The sequence below is a fragment of the Merops nubicus genome, unplaced genomic scaffold (genome assembly GCF_000691845.1).
Source record: "Merops nubicus isolate BGI_N331 unplaced genomic scaffold, ASM69184v1 scaffold326, whole genome shotgun sequence".
Lineage (NCBI taxonomy): Eukaryota > Metazoa > Chordata > Aves > Coraciiformes > Meropidae > Merops > Merops nubicus.
In genome coordinates, this window is record NW_008612709.1 from 16,999 (window position 1) to 29,032 (window position 12,034).

Below are 12,034 nucleotides of genomic sequence, written 5' to 3' on the forward strand. Positions count from 1 at the left end.
TTTAAAATTTTTTACGGTAGTTTTTGTCTTTAAGAAACACAGCTGAAGTATAACTGAAACAAGCTCTGTGGCAGCTACACAAGTTAAAAAACATTTCCATAAAAGATCATAAACATTCTACAGTAGTTTCCAGAAAGAGCAAGAGTGAGCAGTTTATTGCTGTTTAGACCTTCTGAAGCAAATGTTTTATTTAACATTTCACGAGTGTTTTATAATGACAAACTTGCAGAAAAATAGTGAGTGTCTCTGTTCCCTCTGCAAAGCTAGCTGGACACTCTCTTTGCTTTGTGCTTAACTAAATATTTGTCTTGGAAGAAAAGAATTTCACAACGTACAAAAGATACACTGTTTGAAAAGGTGCAGAAAATTACTGGATTTTTTTTTTCCCTAGTTTTTTATTTGCCTCCCAGAAATCCCCTTGAACTAATACAGAAAACTGAGTGAGCAGCCTGGGAAATGCCAAGGAGCACATTCCAATCAATCTGAAAGGTGCTATCAGCAGCCAGTTGCAAGCTTTTGGGTCTTTCTAACCTAGTTTCTTCTGTCTGTTTCATTTTTCTAGTGAGAGAATGCTTTAAAAATCAATAGCCTTTGTGGTTTTTTTTTTTTAGCCTTCTGTAGCCTGCCCCGGCAGCCTTGTGTTTTTATAATCTCTTGAATTGGTTCTTTTATCATTTCATCTGGTGGCAGCACAGATCTGATGGTTGGCTGTAGCTGCAGCAGAACATCTCACTGCAATGAGCTGGTGTTTCAGGTCTCTGACATTGCAGACTGAAAGACTTAAAACTTCTGTATCAACCTGTCTCCTGCTTACTAGCATGGCTCCTGTGACTATAGTGCCCTGGATTAATGAATTTTATTCTTCAAGTGCCCATAAGAGCCAGTGAATTTTGGCATTGAGACAATTCAGTAGCTTGTTCATAGTCATCATTTCATTTCATATGCTTTTTGCATCACAGTTTATATTGTTCTTGATTCTAATACTATAAGACTGACAGATACCCTTTATTTTGAGAGTAGGTTTCTTGTGAGCAGACAAAGCCACAGGGATTTTTGTCACTCCATAAAGGAACTGAAATTGTAATCATAAAATGTATGTTCTGTCCATCAGCAGATTTTTCTATTTCATTAGTCTGATGCTTGTACTGAAAGCTACATTTGAGACATGCATTTAAACTGTAAATTCCCCTTTTCTTTATGTGCAATGTTTTTGAAGGCTCTTTCTTCACCTTCTGGTCTGTGGAAACTATTTTGTTAGTATTCCTACATTTTTGTAAGTCACTGTTGAAAATGCTACATGGAGCCAGCACCAGAACCACAGAATCACAGAATGATTTTGGTTGGAACGGACCTGGAAGATCATCTAGTTTCAACCCCCTTGCCATGGACAGGGACACCTCCCCCTAAACCAGGCTGCTCAGAGCCCCATCCAGCCTGGTCTTAAACACTAACAGGGGGGGAGCAAAAAGGCAACCTGTGCCAGTGTCTCACCACCCTCACAGTGAGGAATTTCTTCCTTGCATCTAACTTAAATCTCCTCTATTCCAGTTTGAGGCCATTACCCCTTGTCCTGTAACTACAAGCTCTTGTAAAAAGTCCCTCCCCAGCTTTCTTGTAGGCCTCCTTCAGATACTGGAAGGCTGCAATAAGGTCTTCTGAAAGCCTTCTCTTCTCCAGGCTGAACAACCCCAACTCTCTCAGTCTGTTTTTGTAGGAGAGGTGTTGCAGCCCTCTGTTCATCTTCGTGGCCCTCCTCTGGACCTTATCCAACATGTCCATGTCCTTCTTGTGTTGGGGGCTCCAGAGCTGGATGAAGTATTCCAGGTGGGGTCTCCTGAGCTTTGATTCCTCTGCTAACTGGGCTCTAGTACAGTTCCTGCTGTAAGGACAACAGGGTAGCTTGGTAATATTTTTTTTGTAAACATACTATATTTTGTCCCATTTCTGAGATTTTTATAGAAAATAAACAGAATTTTGTTCATTTTCCAGATTAATTTTTATCTGTTTTTCTAGGTAATTTTTCTTTGTGTGTTTGATGGTTTATTTTGGTCATTTAGCAGCTTCTAGTTTTACTGAAAGTTTCACTTATTTTTTTTTAATTGTGTATTTTTCACTTTTTTCACTCCACTACTTTATGGTTAATAATGATTCTAGTCAGGTTTGCCTAGAGAAGATTATCTCAATTAAAATAGCAGCCAAATGGACAAAATAAATCCTAACACATTTCCTAGGACAAAGTGTGCTTATGACTACACACCAAGTTCTTTAAAAAGTAAACTGCCTTAGAAACAGCTCTTGTTGACAAACAAGGATGAGTTTAGTGTTTGAGATTCAAACCCTGTTCTGAACCTGGAAGAAGTGCCAGTATCTTGAAATTAATAGGGCTCCAAAGGGGTACATCACTGCTTGCTTTGGGGGTTGCAGGATGTTTGTATGAAGCCAAGCAGAGCTGGATAAAAGAAGCTAAGTGTTCAACTAGGAAAGGGGCTTCTAGACAAGAAAAATCCAATTCTAGCTCTTCATTTCCATGCATACCTGATACTTAAAGGTTGCCCTACTTGAGGGGGAGAGACTCTTTATAAAAATTAATATCTAAGGAGATGCCAGGGGTTGTCAGAAAAGAAAGCCACCATTTATGGCTCATTCCTGTTAGTGACTACAGGAGGATTCTTTTGGCCACTTCCAGTTCTCAATATGTGGAACCATTCATTTTGTTTGCCATGGAAATGGAGAAGGGAAGAGAGGATAAACTTGCTTGATACACATGGGGGTGGTACACTGGAACTGTAGGTGGTTTGGCTTGGCTTCTGTATGGAAACTCATAGTGTTATTGTTTATTTTATTATGAGCCTGGCATGTTTATGAAAAACCAAATCAAAAAATATTCAACACCTTGGATTATATTAATCCAATTAAAAAAACAAAACAAAACAAAACAAAAACAAAACAAACCAAAGAAAAGGGCAAATAGCCAGGGCAAATACCCAGTTTTCCTTGACAGTGAGTTGCAAATATGAGCAAACTCTAATGTTGTCAGAAGGAAAACTATAAATGAATGTCTTTCTGTGATGTCTTCTCACTGTGCTTTTTACTTGAGCAGGTAGCTCCGAGTTAAACCAAACCTTCCTTTCATTATTCTGCCTTTTCTTCCCTTTTGATTTAGTTCTCAGTGATATGTTCCTCTCTTAGTGTTATTAATTATGTTTAAACTTATTTCGTGTTGTGCTGATTCTTTCTGGCAGTTGTCATTGGTTTGCACCAAAGCAAAAATGTTGTGGATTTCATATATATTACATAGTTCTTAAAAGACTGATGTTTATGTAATTTGGTTTGAAATTAAAAAAGCATGGCTTTGTGAAGAGAATTTTAGTTGTGCTTGTGTGACAGACTGAGTTCTACATGCAACACCAGCTTTTGGCTGTTTCATTCATGGTTTACTGAATAATTTTTGAGTTGTGTTCATAATATCTCTGCACTATTAAATTAGTTTGTTTATTTAGAAACTGAATCGTATGCTTACTTCAGTTTAAATAAATTTATAGTCTTGGTATACTCCTAGGTTAGGATGAAACTATGATTTGGAGGTGAGAAGGGAGATTAAGGATTGAGACTATACCAGCAGAAGTCAGTGGGTTTAAAATGTTTGTTAAATTCTCCAGCTCTATGTGCAAGTTATTCCTTAAAAAGAAAAAAACCCACAACAAATCCACAACAAAAAAATGTTGGGATTTTTGAGTAACTGTTTCTCAGTTGACTTCTAGAGAAGATTCACAGTCTTGTGAAGTTTTTAGGGACTTGATTAAAATTGTTTAACCCAAGAACTTTAACAAGTTTCAACAGGTGAAATAATATGTAGTGAGATTTGCAGTATATTTTTTTTTTTTCCCCCATAACATTGTGATACAAAACCAAGTGCATTTACAATATTATTTTTCTAGCCAGCAGCATAGGTCATGGTAACAGTATATACTCCCTAGCAAGCAGCAGTTACACTCAGGTATACTTAAAAAGTCCCCCCTGGCCCCCAAAGCCAAGAGATTGTGTAGCAGAGCCTGGAGGATGGATAAAACGATTTGAGAAGTGTCGTTGGCTCAGTTTTCTCACCCATAGGGTTTAACTTGCACTATAAAGCTAAAGTTACAGATTAAGAACTATTGGGGGTCTTCTGACATGAGAATTAATAACACATGGTTTATTTTTTCTGAAGCCTGCACATTCTGAAATCACTGGCTGTAAGAACTGATGCACTGGCAGTGCAGGAATTTGTAACTCGCTGTTCCTTTTTAATGGGAACATAACTCAATAATTCAAATCTTGAATTACTTTTATTTTTTCCTCCTTAATATCTGTGTGGGTGCATTTTTCTTTTTCTTTCTCCTTATCCACCAAGTCAATAAAAATTCTAGAATTTAATTATGATATTGCAGTCATTCACTTTCCAGACTCTAATTTGGGATGGTAGTAACTAGATCTGAAATGGTTCATTGTAGGAAATGCACAATCCCTTGGCTTCCCCAGCACCTTACAGAAATTCAGTGTTCTTCTGTGGAGTCTGTGGTGAAAGGTCTGCCATAGGTCAGCTACTGCTGTGTGTTTGAGGAGGAAGAATCTGTTGCCTGCCTTCCTCTCCTCCCTTTCCCTGGGTAAAATGGGATACCTGACAACTAATCAACCCATTTTTTGTATTGCCCTTTAAATAGAATAATCTTCTCAAATCTCAGAAATTCTTCACAAAAATCAGTTTCTGTATGTGTCCATATATATATTCTTTTAATCAAACTTTAATTAAAAGTTCCTGTTTGCCATTACTTTGCAGTTTGGGAACTGCTGACTTATTAAATCATTGGGTTTTACAAGGGGGGGAATTAAACCATGCAACACGTACTGGGGTTTGAACAAAGGAATGCTTTAGGGCTGAACACATACCAGAACTTTGTAACAAGTTTAATGTGGAATCCACCAATAAGGAAGTATTTGTATCAAATAAGTAAGTGATGATAAATAAATAACTAGTACATTTTTGTACTGTTAGAACCTTGAACAAGCTCCAGATCATTAAAACCTTGTCTTTTTGGTTGATAATCTGCAGCACATCATTTTGTGTTGAGTAAAGAATCTAGGTTTGAAAATGCTTGCACTTTCAGGAAGTTGGTTTTATTTTTTTCCTTTTCTCCTTTCTCTTCTTTAGACTGAAAATAGTCATGCTTATGATTTTGGATGTAAATAGCCTTAATCAATTTATATTAAGAGAGAGGACCCTAACCCCCTTGTGTTAGTGATGGGGCAGGTACTAGTGGAAGGGTGGGAAAAGACTCCACTCCCTCTTGCAGGCAGTCACAGAGAAGGGTCATGTGTAATTTAAAATAAATGACACCAGAAACAGACCTGTATTACAAGGTGATAATTCTATCACATTTTAAAAATAATCTTATTTCATAGGAAGGAAGTACTTTGGATAGTTAATTATTCTACCTAAAATAGCAAGTGGGAGTTAGTTTATGGAAATTTTATCTTAACTCATAAAATCTGATGGTGTTTTTCAAATGTATGGTTTTGAAAGTGTATTTGACTCTTAGTATATCCTGAAATACTGAAAATATTTTTCTTCTTTTTCTACTTTGCATATTTGGACTGTCTTCTTGGGCACCTATTTCTGATGAATCTCCCTCGGTGCAGTTCACACGGTTCCTCTGTGATTCTCCTCTGGAGGTATGTATTCCTTCTAGCTGCAACCTTTGGAATTCTTTCCACTCTCTGTAGACAGCAAACTATTATGGTCAAAGTGGTATAGATGGGTGCCACAGTTTTTGTATCTTCACCTACTGGTAAGGATGATAGCACTGTATTTTCCAAGGAGTCTGAGGACTATGCTGGATAATAAACTAGACAAGCTATCACTGAATTTTGGATCACTGCATGAAGAGATAGTAGCAAAATGTGCTGGTTCTGTTCTGTTCATTTATTTCTATGAAAGAAAAGACTACTACTAAATAACTTGCTAAACTTGACTACAATCTGAGTGAAAAGTTTAGGAGAGATGCTGTTGCTTCATTTCAAGTAAGCAAACTGCTACGGACTTCTTGCGCCGTCTTTCTTGTTAGTCTTGAAGAGTTAAGAACTGTGTGACTGTAATGAAATTGTCAGGTTATAGTAATTACACTAGTAACTTGATATGTCGTAGTTTGAATGAATCCATGTGTGGAGAGTTTGTTGCTTTTCTCTGCTGAGTCCACTGGCCTTTACATTCCTGAAAGCTGAAGAGTAATAGAGCTCATTAGACTTTATAGGAAAAGGGCTTTTATCACCTCGTCAACTCTGGCAGCAGTCTGCCATTATATTCTTGATTTTGTATGGCTACGTAGATCTTGATGCACACTTCCCTGCCAGGTTCATACCAGTATTGTTTCTTACAGACACTTTTTATTGACATTTCGAAGCTTGAATTAAATTTTGTGTGGCACCACTACAGATGTCTTCAATTAGATGAAGTTAAATAAAAGGGGTTGTGTATCAGAGGCCAAGGGATTCTTGAAATTCTTTATTCTGAAACAGTTGCCACAAGCAAATCTAGCTGTGTGTAGTCTGTTTACTCTTTTGAACAAAAATAATTTAAAATAAAATTTAAACCTTACACGATTCCGATTTGTAATTTTCTGAATTTTTAATGTTGTTACTAGCTGCAAATTGTATGAACACTCAAACTCTTCCTGTCTTTTTTGTTTCCTCGTGTGATTATTATGTTTAATTTCTGGGTTGGCTGTGGGCTCTGGCACAAAAAATGAATAGTTTAAAAAAAAAAGATATAGTATGTAGTAGCAGAAAACTGGGCAGTTTTCTAGCAGTAAACAGGATAATGTAGAAAGAATCGATGGAGGGGTGTTTTTATTCATCCCTTTGTCTTAGTAGCTGCCTTTGGGCATTTGCTGTTTTATCACTTTAGGGTTGCAAAGCTACTTGGTTTGGAGGGGCATGATTAGGGTGGCTCGGTGTAGGAGTCTGAGCCAAAAACCAGTCAGCATCACTCGTAGTCATTTCTGCCTTTGCCCTTCCCAAGCTGTTCCACGTCATCGTGGTGCAGCCACTGGAACGAGGCTCAGCACTCAGAAGGGCTGTGGCTCTACACAGTCACATGAGGGTTTGCTTTGGTTTTGTTTTCAAATCCATCTCTAATTGCTCTTTAGTCTTTTTTTCCATCTCGACTGATGCTAAACATTAAATTGATGATTTCATCTGCTCTCAAAAGCATCTTTTTGAGAGAATTGCTAATTTATAACCATTGTTTTGGATGTGTATAGAGCAATACGTTTTCCTCCAGGCATTTATATTTGATGTATTTATGTCCTGTGGATTTATGAGCATTTCCTCTGCCTTTTTAATCACGCAGTATTACGGGATCTTTCTGTAGCTGTTTACACTCAGCTCTTGTTTAATCATCCTGAATACTTTTAAATCATCAGCTTGGTTTGCTGCAAAATTGTTCAGTCTTCAGTGATTTACCTGCCAGTGTGGAGAACAGAACAGATCCAGCACAATGGAGAGTGAGCTGCTTTCCATTTTATGAATGGTGTTTTTTTCCCCTTTTGGTTCCTGTTATCCATACTGAGATGCTTTTGAATTCTAAAGAACTGAAGGACATTTGTGAACCTAGATCTTTGCTCTTCAAAAAGCACATAAGCTTCTGCTCTGCATGATTTTATTGATATGTGTCAATTTTGGGGAGGTCTGATAACAAATGCTGCCATTACAGGTCTGGAATTCCCAGAATCACCTTCTGTAGAATGTCATATTTTGGTTGTGTTTAATGCACTGCCTAGGACTAAATCAAAACTTATTTCCTTTAGAGATCTTGGAAAATTGTTGTGTTCTTGCAGTGATATAGACATCACCATGATGTCTTTGGCAGCTGAGGTCCCTTGTACCTTTACAGCTTCACTAATCTTTATTATTATTTCAAGCTTACTCTCACTGGCCTGATTAAATAGTTGACAGTACAGCTCAAATACTGTCCTTTTCCTGTAAGGTACAGAAGTTAGCTCTCTCCACAGTGTCTTAGAGGTTCTCGATGCAGTGAGTTGATCTCTGTTTTGGTACAGAATCACAGAATTGTTCAGGTTGGAAGGTTTCAAGGGTTTTCAGTATCTCCAGGGATGGAGACTCCACAGACTGCAGCCAGCTGACCAAACTGCATTCAGTTCTGGAGCTACCAGAAGGAAGAAGGACATGGACCTCTTGGAACGAGTCCCCAGGAGGGCCACGAAGATGATTGGGCAGATACTCTAGCCAGCTGGCCCAACTGCTTCAGCTCTGAAGCCACCAGAAGGAAGAAGGACATGGACCTCTTGGAACAAGTCCCCAGGAGGGCCACGAAGATGATTGGGGGCTGGAACACCACCCCTCTGAGGCCAGGCTGAGAGTTGGGGTTGTTCAGCCTGGAGAAGAGGAGGCTCTGGGGAGACCTTATTGCAGCCTTTCAGTACTTAAAGGGGGTTTACAGGAAAAAAGGACTTGGTATCAGAGAGTGTAGTGATAGGAAGAGGGGTAATGGCTTTAGACTGAAAGAGGGTGGATTTACATGAGATGTTAGGAGGAAAGTCTTCACTTGAGGGTGGTGAGACACTGGAGCAGGTTGCCCAGAGAGGCTGTGAATACCCTGTCCATGTTAGTGTTCAAGGCCAGGTTGAACGAAGCTCTGAGCAACCTGGTTTAGAGGAAGGTGTTCCTGTCCATGGCAGGGGGTTGAAACTAGATGATATTTCAGGTCCCTTCCAACTCAAACCATTCTATGATCTTTTTGGCCCTTAGGGGATTGTCTCGCTAGTTCTGTAGTTTTCTTGTGCTGGGGAGTCCAGCACTAGACCCAGTTTGCTGCAACATTGTTCAGTCTTCAGTGATTTACCTGCCTCTACTGAAAGGAGGACATAGTACTGGAAAGGAAGCACATTGCTCACCAAGAGATACAAATCTACCCTATGGCAGGTTGTGGGTGTGTGCCTTTGGGAAAGGAACTGCTGGAATTAATCACTGCACTTACCAAATAATTTCCACTGGAGTGTGGAAATGAGAGGTATCCTGGCCTTTTGACTGGTGTTTTGTTTTGTGTAAGGGATTTCATGTCTTCCTCCTCACTTCATGCACAGCAGAGAGTAAAATGGAACAGTTCAAAATGGCAAATTCCATGAGACCTTCCAGAGCAAAGTAATCATGGAGTTAGTATAGTCAGGGCTCATTTTTGGGAGTACACAGTGCCTTCTGCAGCTGCACACTGCTCTGGCTTGTGGGTTAACAAGTGTAATTTCCATCATAACAATAGTGATGATAAAGTAGTAAAACATCTCTTAAAGAGAGAGAGCAACGTGCTTTGAAGAAAATTGAGTGCTCTCACCATCACTGAAGTTCAATTGCAAGCAGTTTTTACATTGAGGTGTAGTAATTGGGACAACATATAATACTAGGTGCTATTAAAAGTTAAAATTTTAATAAGTTGTTATAAAAGGAGAGCCACCAAATCTGTTCACAAAGTCATTAGCTAGCAGAATATGAAGAATTAACCTGTGATGGAATATATTGTGTTTTTCTCTGTGTTATTGTCATCTAAACATTGGAGATAAACTGTTTTGGTTTAATTTTTGCCCTTTATTTTAGTTCCTAATTTTTTGATTGTTCCAGTGTCAGATTGTAATAATACATCATACTTTTGAGTTTGAGTATAAATTGTTAATTGTAAATAAATTGGTCCCTCTGGTTTGTTTCCAGGGCTAAGGTATAATTTTGGGTAGGTAAAGTAAGCCCTTCCTGGTGGGGCTTGCTCACCTGGTGCCACTGGTGTATTTTCCACCACTTTAGACAAACATGGTCCCAGGAGGGCTCATCAGTGGTGTGAAGTGGTACAACCTGCTTCAGAAAAATCTGTCATGTTCCACACCTGCTTCATGTCAAGTCACCTGGATGATGCATGAGAAATCAAGTTAAAGGAGTCTAATGTTCATTGAGATATTGGAGAAAACAAAATACTTCTAAACATGAGAGAGGATTATGTTGTATGGAAACTTCTGAAGGACAAGGAAAATGTTACTCTTCTTGAAATCATTTTTTGCATAATGTAATGGAGATCCCTGAACATTTTGCCTGAAATCTGTGCTGTTTGTTATGGGACACAGCCTCCTTCATGTTCATGACATTTCCTTGTAATTCCATTAGTGAAATAACTGTAGTTTGTTCTTCACTAGAAAGTCTTCACTAGAAAGTCTTCACTGATTCTAATACTTCAGTTTGCAGAGATCCGGTGACCAAACCCTTGTGATGCCATTTGGAGGTTTTGGGTCACACACAGACACAGCATTAATTTAACTTCAGAAGACTTTGCCTTGAGTAAAAATCTTTTCCATGTTGGCTTAGACTTATCTGTCTTAATGAAATCAAATATGATGAGGTTTTGACAAAGAAAGGAAATAATTTTTAACTGCAACTTACTTAAGCAAGGCTGTGTGATATTACCAATTGCATTTCCCTTTGGCTTGTAGGAGAGTTTCATTATTTCTCACCTGTGGTGAGAAATCCAGAGAGAAAAATCTTACTTGACTGTGTCCCAGCTTAAAAGTTTTGCTGTTGACCAGGTGGTTTCATTTGGTTCTACTGAAAAGTTGAGGTTATTGTATAAAATCATAACTGTTGAATAAGTAGGGTTTACCTGAATGAGAAGAAACCCAGTTTAATCTTAGTATCAGTCTAATATCCTCATATACTGCAGATTGAGCTCTCAAATGTTTCATCGTTTCAGTGTAGCTTCACATCTAGTTTTATGCTGCATAACTATATAAAAATGCAAACATTCTATGATATGGCCTTTATTTTTGGGGTTTATTGGTTGGGTAAGTCAGTTGAAATGATTTTTGTTCGTGTGATTGATTTCTCTTGACACATGTGGTACCAATTAGAGTAAGTTTAATCTGTTAATATCAGTCTAATATCCTCATATACTGTGGATTGAGCTCTCAAATGTTTCATCATTTCAGTTCTGCAGTATCTGTAGCTTCACATCTAGTTTTATGCTGCATAACTATATAAAAATGCAAACATTCTATGATATGGCCTTTATTTTGGGGGTTTATTGGTTGGGTAAGTCAGTTGAAATGATTTTTGTTCGTGTGATTGATTTCTCTTGACACATGTGGTACCAATTAGAGTAACTTCTACTGCCCATCATCTCTTCAGTCTGTGCTACTGTATCAAAATACTTGATTAAACCCACCTTCTGTTGTTGTAATGCAAAACAGTTGGTAATAGCAGGCAATATTGTCAGATTTATTGAGTGAGAAGCAGCTTTCTGAAGATCTGGCAACGCAGTGAAAAACATGACTAGTTGGATAATTAAGTTGAGCACAGTGGAATTTGGGATTAAAGGAAGCTTGACGTGGAAGAAAATGGCATGCCAGAGTTGGTTGTGTAATACGTTTTTAAATTGGGAGATCATTTTCTTTTTTGTCTGAAGCATCAGTTTCTGGCTCTAGGTGCTTTTCCCTGTCCAGAGACATGCTTCACTGCACATCCAAAACTGCAGTGCACAACAACCAGTTCCTCAGTGTTTTTGCAGAAGACATTCATGTGGGCTGATGAAGAAGAAGTTCCACAGATTGTCTTGCAGCACAATTTCAGGTTCTTAGATAAAAGGTACTTCATTGCTTATAAAGAGTAAACCTCAGAAAGACTAAGCTGTTTGGTTCTTTTTATAAATTCTCTTCTCAAGCAACCCTGAGAACCTGAATTTCTGTAGCTTCCAGTACTTGTGAGCATGGGGGAGAGGAACAGTAGGGTCCTTGCTGTGGCAGAAGGTGTCGGAGGAACAAGGCAGCCACAGCCAGCTTTGGGGAGTGCCAGCACAGTGAAGTGCCTGCATGTCACCTTTCTATTTGTCTGTGGGCTTCATCTCTTGTTGAAGAGCAAGTAGGTCAAGTTCAAGAGTATCTGCAGGTTTGTTTGTATGTAGTAATGCATCAATAACCTGATGAATCACATTGTTTGATCATGTCAGCACCAC

General features: G+C 38.5%; 1 protein-coding gene across 1 annotated transcript in view; it reads left to right on the top strand.

Moving 5' to 3' along the window:
- ATE1 (arginyltransferase 1) overlaps positions 1-12,034 on the top strand; it is a 79,928-nt gene that overhangs the window by 16,451 nt on the left and 51,443 nt on the right. Inside the window, exon 6 of the mRNA XM_008941609.1 lies at positions 5,677-5,709. Coding sequence (XP_008939857.1) covers positions 5,677-5,709 — 33 coding nt within the window. The remainder of the gene's footprint in view (positions 1-5,676; positions 5,710-12,034) is intronic.